Raw genomic sequence first — 10,315 nt, forward strand, 5'->3', positions numbered from 1 at the left:
AAAGATTGGTTTTAACGTGATTGTGCAGAATTGGGATGTTGCAGATACAGAGTGAAACTATCTTGGGCTGTGTTGACTTGCCTTAACATTCGTTGCCCACCTCTATGCCTGACCTTGTATCCTTTTAACTATCATGTAAAAGTGTTTGGAAAGTATTGATTTAACAGACCAGTAGCTCCTACCCACCCCAAAGCTAGGAATTTTATCAAACATATCTGAGAACTGTAACAGAGATGTCTTCGCTTCGCTGTAATCTGCCTACCTGATGTTTCCACCAATGTATTTGAAAAATGCCAAAAAACAAAACAAAACAAAACAAAGCAAAAAAAGAAAAGAAAAATGCCTTGCTTTATGGCTCTCTGTTTTTTTGCAGCTTTTATAAGAGCTTCATGAAACTATTTCCATATTGGAATATGTCATTTGGGGCATCCTGAATCGAATGTTCCTGAGCCAAAGTCTATTCGCCACAAAGAATAAACCATCTCTTCCTCCCTTTGAGTGACAGGTATTTTGTTTGCCTTGCAGTACATTACATGTGAACAAATGGAGTGAGTCTCAAAGAAGCAGGAGGTAGAACCAACTGACGGGTGGACATACAGGAAAAGGAAGGACACAATAATAAAGATTGCCAACTTTGGGCTTCTTCCTCACCACTCTTACCTGTGACAAAGGCCTGGCAGGCATGATTTTTCTTAGACCAGCAGTTCCCACTCCACGCCTTCCAGTGTGGTCAAAGCTGGAACATGTTTACCTGAAGCTATGGGCCTGGTAGTTCCTTTCTTTCCATAAGTTGATCAATCTGAAATGAAAGAAGTGGGGGCAGATCCTAGGCACCAAGAACACTTACCACCCTCAAATCCCTGTGTGTGTGTGTGTGTGTGTCTTTATTTTTAATAACATTGACCTGTTGATGCCTGCTAAGTTTGAGTTTTTCCTGCTTTTAATCCCCCCCACCCATGTACTGCTGGGAAGCAAATTTATTTTGAGCTTGATTAAAATAACGGTGTATGATTCCATGCAGACCTATTCAGCATCTAACCTCCTTCTCTCTCTAATTCAGCTGTACTTCATTGGCCTTTCTTTGGAAAACATGAGCTATGGTGTGGTGTTTCAATATATTGTAGGGCATTTGTAAATGCTTCAGATCTTAAATACCTTATGCAACTAGAGAAATAGCATAAACAACCCAGAACCACAGATCCAGAATGCGTTTTCTTCAAGACAGCTGACTTGGTCTTTTCAAAGAGTCAATATATTTAAAAGCAAAAGGAATTGCTATAGCTTGACAAATGAAGAAAACAAAAACAAAATACAAGCACAAAACAAATGGAAAAAAAAAAAAAAAACAGACCAGTAAACAAACAAGCCAACCAATCCCAGCAAACCAGCTAATGTTGGAAGTGATCACGTTGCCAAAAAAAAAAAAAAAAAAGGCGATGATGATGATGATGATGATGATAATAGTAGTAATAGCAGTGACAATAGTATGAAAGATCGTCTGAGACCGAGAACTTCTGAATGCCGCCCAGAGTTAGATAACATTAGTATGTAAGTCACTCTGAGGTTGGTAACACAATTCAATTTAGATTAGGAAGGATAGTCTTTTGTTTTCACGGTGGCTATTTACTTATGTGTTGTTTTGCTTGCAATTTAGGGAAAAACAGCAAAAATAAACTGTTCACATATAGTTTATATATATATATATATAGGTACGTCAAATATGTGTAGAGGTCAAGTATTGGATTGTCGAGTTCGGTACTGGGGAGTATTGATGAATTAGGAGTGTAAACGAGGCTTCATTGTTTTTGCCGCTGTTACTATGACATCACCGCAAAGCTAGAATTACTGCCCCTTGAAAGCGCCGGAATCTCGCGAGACCACGGCTGGAGGAGCGCGCCGCTGTGGGCGGGGTAGGCAGAGCGAGTAACTTCCGGCCGGGCCTCTGTCTGGGTGGCGCGGCCGGGTCCTCGCGGGTCTCGCCGCTTCTCGCTTCCACGGCCTCCCCCCGCCTCGTGCGGGGGGTTGGGCGGCCGCGGGAGGCCACTCCGACCTCCCCGGTGCGTGCGGTTCGTTCAGCGCCGTGGCTGTGCGCGCGGGGGCCCGGGGTCTGAGGGCCTGCGGCCTACCCGGGCCCGGCGCCCGGCTCCATGAGGCACAGCCTGACCAAGCTGCTGGCAGCCTCGGGCCGCGACTTGTCCAGCCACCGCGACCGCCGGGAGCCGCCCGCCACGCGCGCACCGCCCGGGGACCCGACTGCGGCGGCCGCGGGGGCGGAGACGTCGGGGTCGGGGTCGCCTGACCGCGGGCAGCCGGCGCACGGCGACGGGGGCGAGCCGGAGGCCCGGAGGAGGAGCCGCGGCAGCGTGGCCGTGCGCGCGCCCGCGCCCTCGCCCGTGAAGATGGAGGAGGAAGAGGAGGACGCGATCGCCATGGTCCCCAAAGAAGAGCCGGAGGACATGGACTTTCTCTCTGGGCTGGAACTGGCCGATCTGCTGGACCCTCGGCAGCCGGACTGGCACCTGGAGCCCGGGCTCAGCTCGCCTGGGCCCCTGTCCTCGTCCGGCGGAGGCTCGGATAGCGGTGGCCTGTTGAGGGGGGACGACGACGACGAGACCGCGGCTGCCGAGATGCAGCGCTTCTCCGACTTGCTGCAGAGGCTGCTAAACGGCATCGGGGGCTGCAGCAGCGGCGCTGACCGCGGCTGCGGGGAAAAGAGGCGGAGGAAGGCCCCGGGAGGAGGCGGTGGCACCAACGACAACAACCAAGCGGCGACCAAGAGTCCCCGGAAGGCGGCGGCGGCCGCTGCCCGTCTTAATCGGCTCAAGAAGAAGGAGTACGTGATGGGGCTGGAGAGTCGAGTCCGGGGACTGGCAGCCGAGAACCAGGAGCTGCGGGCCGAGAATCGGGAGCTGGGCAAACGCGTGCAAGCACTGCAGGAGGAGAGTCGCTACCTACGGGCTGTCCTAGCCAACGAGACCGGACTGGCTCGCCTGCTGAGCCGGCTGAGCGGCGTGGGACTGCGGCTGACCACCTCGCTCTTCAGAGACTCGCCCGCCGGTGACCATGACTACGCCCTGCCGGTGGGGAAGCAGCCGCCGGAGCCGCTGGAAGAGGACGACGCGGCGGGAGGAGTGTGTCTCCATGTGGACAAGGATAAGGTGTCGGTGGAGTTCTGCTCGGCGTGCGCTCGGAAGGCGTCGTCTTCTCTTAAAATGTAGGGTCAAGTAATCTGCTCTTTATCCGCGTTTACCCCTTTCTACTCCCTTACACCATGTAAAACACCTTAGTGGGACATCTTCACCGGACACATTTCAGAGGCGGAAAAAAAAAAAAAGTAATATTAAATCTTTTAAGTGTTTAGCTAAAAGCATGAATGTGACACTGTAACCAACTCCTAATGATAACCTGTGACTATTAAATCTCTCTGACAGTTTCTTTTTTAGGTGATTTCCTTCCTGCCAGGCTCCGTTGTAGGGGTTACAGAGCAGTGGTTCCCGCCTCACAACCTGGTAAGGATCCATCTCTTCCCGTAACGCTCATGCTCTGCTGTTTAGCCTACTTTAATGGGCAACATCTCAATTTGTGTGTGTGCGTGTTATATTTTTGTTTGTTTTTCTTTTTTTCTTTTTGGAAAGGTGGGAGGGGATCTTAATTTGGGCCCTGTCCACCCTGGAAACAGACTTGTGCTGGTCAGTAATGTACTTAAAGTGGCTTCTGGTTGAAATAGCTGTTAAATGTGTCCCCTTGTTCAGAGTTGCGTGTACCTAGCTCTTCTGTCCCCAGTGTGGACATGGCCTTGGATGACATCGGTTCCAACTGTACACTGAAACCTGCTAATAGAGATACAGTTTGGAGACAGTGAAACAGGTGAAGTTGAATGGAAGTTCCGAGTTGTACAAGGTGCAAATTGGAATTCCAATTGTAGAGCAACTTTTCAGAGGTTGACAATAAGTATTAGAGGCATGCACAAATGTATTTTTCTGGAGATGTTAAATCTCTTAAAATACTCAAGAATGCCTTCTAGTTTTCAGTAGAAAATACAGAAATACAGTCTATATAAGATTCTAGTATTTCATCACTTGAGAAGTTGGAAATTAACATACCCATCAGATTTCTGTATCTATAGAGGAAGAATGATTAATGAAATGTTTCTTTGAGGACCAGCACAGTAATTACCTATCACTGAGTATGAAGAAATTGTTGAAAGCATTTATTTTTGTTGTATTAAAGTTTAGGCTAAATTTGTGTATGATTAGATACTGAAGGTTGTGAAATGTGAATGAAAACATGTAAAGTGAGGCTTCACAAAGAATCTTGTTTTCCATATTTTGACCTTTTAAAATTAAATCGTTCTGGCCACTTAGTGATATGATTGATACTGTTTTCCAAAGATGGAAAATGTTCTTCCCTTAAAATATTGTTTATTGTCCACTTGTCTAAATCTGTTACGATGTCCTGAAGTGCAAGAGACATTAAATTCTTTGTGAAACATCACTGTTTGATAAAGGATATACGTATTTAGCATCCTTGTTTTTCTTTGTGCTAAAGTGGATACAGCTGTTGGGGCAGAAGAGACGGGACCAGCTGCTGGCCACATTTCCTGCTTTATTTTAAAAGGTAGTATAAGAAATAAGGAAAAGAGGTAATATCAGGGCTTCTGCTGTCTTTTATTTTTAAAATGTTCATAATTAAGTATTTTCCAGCAGTCCAAAGATGTAAGTTATCTTACACGTAAGATGTTTCATTTTGTTATTTGGTTATGGAAATGGAATATTGTTCTTGCACAACTAACTGTAATTGTTTTGTTGCTAGATAATATGATTTGAGACCTAAATTAGTCTCTGGTTTTCAGTATATTACATTTTGTAAAGTTATCCACTGCACTTGAGCATGAATGGGTAGTAGCCAAACTCTCACAACTTGGAGTGATGGACCTGCTTCTTCAAGGGCAGGAACAAGCCCCCACAATGCAGCTGCATGGATTTTAGTGCCTACTGAATTATATATATATATATATAAATATATATAAACCAAAAGTAGTTGGAAAAGTATTTGAAATGACTAATTTGTGCTCTTTCTGAAATATGTTAAAATGTAGCTTTTGAAACAGAAGCCTTGAATTGAAATTTAATACTTGAACATTTTGTATATATTTCTTTGTATATAATTTTGTGCAGTACCGATGACAAAAATATGGTGTCATAATAAAATCAGGTTTGTTGATCTTTCAGTTATGGGCTCAAAGAATTTATTCATCTTTAACATGACATTTGAAAGTAGTGGATAAAAGTAGGAAAAATGATTGTTGTTAATACAGACTGTGGTCTTAATCAAAAGGTTCTGGAAGCAGTAAGTTTGTTTTCCTAAAAGTTACACCATTTCCGTGGAATATTTTCTTAACATCTGCTTTTGAGGTGTGGGCTTGGGGAGAATCAGTTTCTGAATTGGGATATTTTGAAATTCCAAGTACAGACTTTTAGAATGTCATTTTATAAATGGCAGTTTAGAGAATTCAGAGAGGTTTTGACAATGGCAAGATTGGAATGGCCTAATTTTAAAGCTGCTTTGTTAGGTTCCGTATGTTTTATTAACTGTCTTTCCTATTTCCATTTCATTGTTTCTTTTCTAGTTTTGGTGACAGTGATTTTTGTCATTTTTTTCCCTTTTTTTTTGAATCAACTCATGGTCTTGTTTTTACATGATAACTGCATGTATTTAGGACCTATCAGGGGCTTTAAATAAATTTTATCATATTTATGTGTAAGCACATTTTACTGTAAATGTTTGGGTTTCTCAATTTACCACAGTTGTTTATTTCAGTGTGTAGTAAACAGTATCTTAAAGTGTCCTGTTCACTACTTGTTAATTAAAAAAGTTATGATTAATATAAAACTGTTGTCTTACTATTTTTAGAAATTGTGTTATAAATAATTAGTATTTTGATAGAGAATTCTGGAATATAAAATATATTGAAATTTTCAGGTTTGTATGTATTTAATGTGATGGTTGAGAACAATTTAGTATTTGGGGAACTATCTCAGGTTTTATTCTTGATTTGTACCTTTGTGGTAAAAATGTTAGAAAACCTAAAGATAAAGCTTTTTAATACCTGTCTTCCTATGGTAGTCAATATTCATACATTAATTAATTAGCTAACACATATTGGCAAAGTATTTCTATACTAGTGACTTGTTTTATCCTTTTTTTAACCAGGCTTAACTAAAAAGTACGTTTGTTAAAAATGTAGTCACATCTCTGATATATCCAACAAAGTATTTTAAATATTTGTGCATTTTATACTCGCTAAATTAATCTCTTTCTCTTCTCTTTAAACAGCTTAGCAGTATCTGCAAAAACGAATCTTTTCCTACAACCTGTTAACTGACTGGACTGATGGTAACAGTAATTGTGGGAGCCATGTCGGTCAAAAATTTGGCATCTGCTGCAAAACATGAATGCCATTTCCAAGTTCCCAAATTACTTCTATACTGATTACACTTTCCAGAAATGGAGATATGAAAAGATTCTCTGGAATGCTTGAAAGACTTAATAGAAATCCATGAGACAAAGTTAATTTTGGAACAAAATTACATCTTTTTTTCCCCATGGCAGTAACACTAAATTTATTGCATATTATAAAAAATTGTAACCATTGGAGAAGAGAATGATAGTGTTTTATTAAGAAACATTAGATTTTTTTACACAATCCAGAACACATATCTGTGGACTTAGACTTAGTGGGCTAGTGTGACCTAAGTAGTTCAGCAGTGATCACAGAACTTAGCATGAGTTTGTATTTCTGGAATGTAAAGAGCTGCTTTGGAAGACAGACACCTTGCTGAGTAGAATAAAGTCCTCAACTTAAAAGAGTAGTGTTTTTAAATAGACGCATTGATTGTGTAACAATATTTAAAGAGTGATTATGATACTATGTGGGTGGTATTGCAATTTAGGGTAACTTGAGCTTGTGTGCAATCCCAGGTTTGGCATTTTGGACATTGTGAGTACTTGATCCTGTTTGAATGTGTTGAGGTTTCTGATGAATGATATAGTTTCTACTGTTCCGTTAAAATTTCTGAGTGTTTTGTAAGGACCTTCATATTTTGGATGATAATGGCTTATATCATATTACAAGTAAAAAAAAAAACCACTCAGAACCCAGTCATTTTTTTTCATTATTGTTGGATTATACTAATACATTTTTCATCTGCTCTAGACTAAGTCATTTTATTTTTTGGCTCACTTGGGTAAAATGCAGTTAGAAGAGGGAGTTGTAGGAAGCAGTGTTATTACACTGTAACTGTATGATACTCAAGATTCATTCAAGTCCTCTCTCTTTCTTGTATTTACCTATATGTGTCCATAAAGCCAAAGAGTGAAGAGAATTCCTACAGGCTTATATTTAAAGTAGGCGATTCTCCTGTAGTACAGCTGATCACAGTCAAAGGGTTAGATACTGATATTTTGGTATCAAGATGCAGTGTGGATAATTCACTAATAACGTGTATATTAATAATACACAGTAATCTGGTTGAGGTATTTTAAAGGTAGAGATAAGTGCTTATAGATGCAGTCAGTTTTTGTTTTTGTTTTTTTTTTTTGGTTTGGAGCCTTTCCTGGAACTCACTCTAGCCCAAGCTGGCCTTGAATTCATGGAGATCCGCTTGCCTCTGTCTCCTGAGTTCTGGCACCACCACTACCTGGCCATTTTTTTTTTTTTTTTTTAAACTAAATAAAATAGATGATTCTTCAAAGTTGAATAAGTAATATTCATGTTCCCCCCTCCTCTTTGTATGTTGATTCTAAGTTGTAAGATCCACCTTTATATTTTTATTGTGTTCGGGTCAGTTCTCCTCTACTCTATCTCTTTATTAAGAATTAAAAAGGCCTTCCATTGTGGCCACTACAGCATTTTTCATATATTTCAGTTTTAAATACTATTATGTGTGGGCTCAATATTTAACTGGTTACCCTTTTTTACATAATAGTCTATAATTTTTGTTGATTAAAAATTTACCTGAAAATAGTTTATGTTAAGAACTAGTTTGTAGATCTAGTCACTAATTATGTTTGGAGCATTGTATAATTCTGTCAGTGTAAGAATTTGAATTTCATTATAGCCCAAAGGTGTTTCCAAATTTTGTATTATCCTGCGGGGGTCAAATTCCTAGACCCTTCCGGCTCTTAGCTGAGTTTGGATTTTAATAATATATGTATACAGACACATAAGTACACATACATATATGTTACATACAATGAATATTCTTCAAAGCTATGTACCTGGACAGAGTAGATTGTAAAATTCTAAATATTTTTAATGGTTTGTCTCCTTTAACTGGACTGAAACTTAACCATTTTCCTCACAAGGCATTGTTCTTAGGTCTGAGCTACAAAAGAAAGGCTTAAGTTTCCGTAGGTTTTAATGTTACTCACAGTTCATGTCATACACCTGCCTTCTGAACAGGCTTTTTGTAGACTTGAAGCAGTAGACTAAGCATTTATTGCTTAGTTGCCCATTTCTTTTTGTTTTGTTTTTGTTTTTGAAGACAGGGTTTCTCTAGCTTTGCGCCTTTCTTGGAACTCACTCTAGCCCAGGCTAGCCTCAAACTCACGGAGATCGGCCTGACTCTGCCTCCCGAGTGCTGGGATTAAAGGCATGCACCACCACAGCCCGGCATTAGTTGCCCATTTCTACTAGTTTAAAAAGAGTATTTGACTCTAGCAGAGCGAAGAGTTCAGGAATCCTTTTGTGATAGAAACAGTAAAACATTTATAGCTAGTGTTAGGAGTAAGGTCCTGGGACCATTTCAAGCATAGTAAACAGTTTGTACTTACCAAACAACACGGTTATATCACTAGATTTTGAGTTACCTTAAGTTGATTATACATCTATATACCTAAGCAATCTAATTAAGTAATTCTATTTAATGTTTTTTTTTTTTTACTTTGATCAATTTAATTATGAATTAAAAGTAAGAATTTAGGTGGAGTTTTGTATCAGAAAGCCTTTACTTTTGCCAATATTCCTTGTAAAATAGGCAATTGTGTGCAAAATACATTTATTTTCTCATTGTAGTTCTAAAAGTAAAGCATCTTAAAACTTGGGAACTCTAGAAAGGAAGCAAAAGAAATCACATAATTAACCCAGGGGAAGATACAGTAAACATTTTTTTCCTTTCTCTTGGAAACTTTTTCCTTCCCTCACAGTTACTATACTTTAAAAAAATTGAGTAGAGAGTACATTTTATATGCATCTTTGCATTTGAAGAACTGTTAAATTTCACTTAAATTTTAATAGCAGCCTTGTTTCATTTTTGGAGACAAGGTTGTTGCAGTGGACTAGAAATCACTACGTAGAGCTATTTTCAAACTTGGAACAATGGCCCTGCCTTTTCCTCCCAATTGCTAGACATGCCTGGTAATTTTTCTTTAGACAGAAGTCTATTTCACGTGCAAAGCTGCCTTTTCTAAATCAACATGTCAGTTTTCGGAAGGAATAGTTAAGATGTATTATGGAATGACTCAGAAACAGTACTAGTATGGCTTTAGACATTGTTACACTCTTCTGTGGTGTGACTGGCTGCTTCAAGATTTGGTCTGTGCCTTACTGAGGCTTTGTATCCACAGCTCATGCTCTTAGAAGCTGTGTATAGCTAGTGGCTAATATTAGCAGTATAGGTATTTGGGACAGTGTTCACCTGGATGCCACAATGGTAGTGGTTTAAACAAGGCTATGAAACACTTGGGAAGAAGGCAGTGAAACATAAATGTTCTGAGGAAATGACTACATGAACTTGCATCAGAAAGCAAGGTTACTCAGGCAGGCACTGAATTAAAGGTTAACTTGCTCAGCCCCAAACATGGGAGGAAAAAGACGCTCAAGCCTGAGAATCTAAAGAACTGCCCCATAATAGGTCAAAGCTCAAGAAGGTGACTTGTAAACCCTGCAGCTCCCAAGGACATAGGCTGGGATTGGTCCTTTGTGAGGAAGATGTGTGGCACTCATGGAAACAGCCTGAATAGACGAAAATAGAGAAGTAACAGGCTGTGTTTATAAGTCGGAAAAAATAGTTCTCCTTTCTGTTTGGCTTTGGGAGGACTTTATGTGGAATTGCTGTGTGTTAATTTTTCTCCTTGTGCTATAGCCCAAGCTAAATGCCTTAAAGGAATGGTCCTGGCAATGAGTCAGAAACAGTACTAGGCAAATTAGGAAAATTATGTTCTCTTATTTATTTTTTTTTAGCTAGAGAGTAAATCTAGGTACTCTTGTGTGCTAAAACAAGCATTCTGCCACTAACATTCCCAGCCTTAAAAC

At 40.2% G+C, this 10,315-nt stretch overlaps 1 protein-coding gene across 3 annotated transcripts; it reads left to right on the forward strand.

The window, feature by feature from the left end:
• Positions 1–1,901: 1,901 nt before the first annotated feature.
• Crebzf (CREB/ATF bZIP transcription factor) lies at positions 1,902–7,599 on the forward strand. Of its 3 annotated transcripts, XM_036196944.1 has the most exons (4): positions 1,902–3,214; positions 3,432–3,509; positions 4,549–4,617; positions 6,337–7,599. In XM_036196944.1, exons 1-2 carry the CDS (start codon positions 2,148–2,150, stop codon positions 3,445–3,447), a joined length of 1,083 nt encoding a protein of 360 aa, XP_036052837.1. In that variant the 5' UTR covers positions 1,902–2,147; the 3' UTR covers positions 3,448–3,509; positions 4,549–4,617; positions 6,337–7,599. The 3 variants fall into 3 exon arrangements, with proteins under 3 accessions (XP_036052837.1, XP_036052828.1, XP_036052846.1); XM_036196935.1 differs by lacking the exon at positions 6,337–7,599 and having other exon boundaries at positions 4,549–5,757; XM_036196953.1 differs by lacking the exon at positions 6,337–7,599 and having other exon boundaries at positions 1,902–3,509; positions 4,549–5,230.
• Positions 7,600–10,315: the final 2,716 nt, after the last annotated feature.

This window comes from Onychomys torridus, chromosome 1 (assembly GCF_903995425.1).
Source record: "Onychomys torridus chromosome 1, mOncTor1.1, whole genome shotgun sequence".
NCBI lineage: Eukaryota > Metazoa > Chordata > Mammalia > Rodentia > Cricetidae > Onychomys > Onychomys torridus.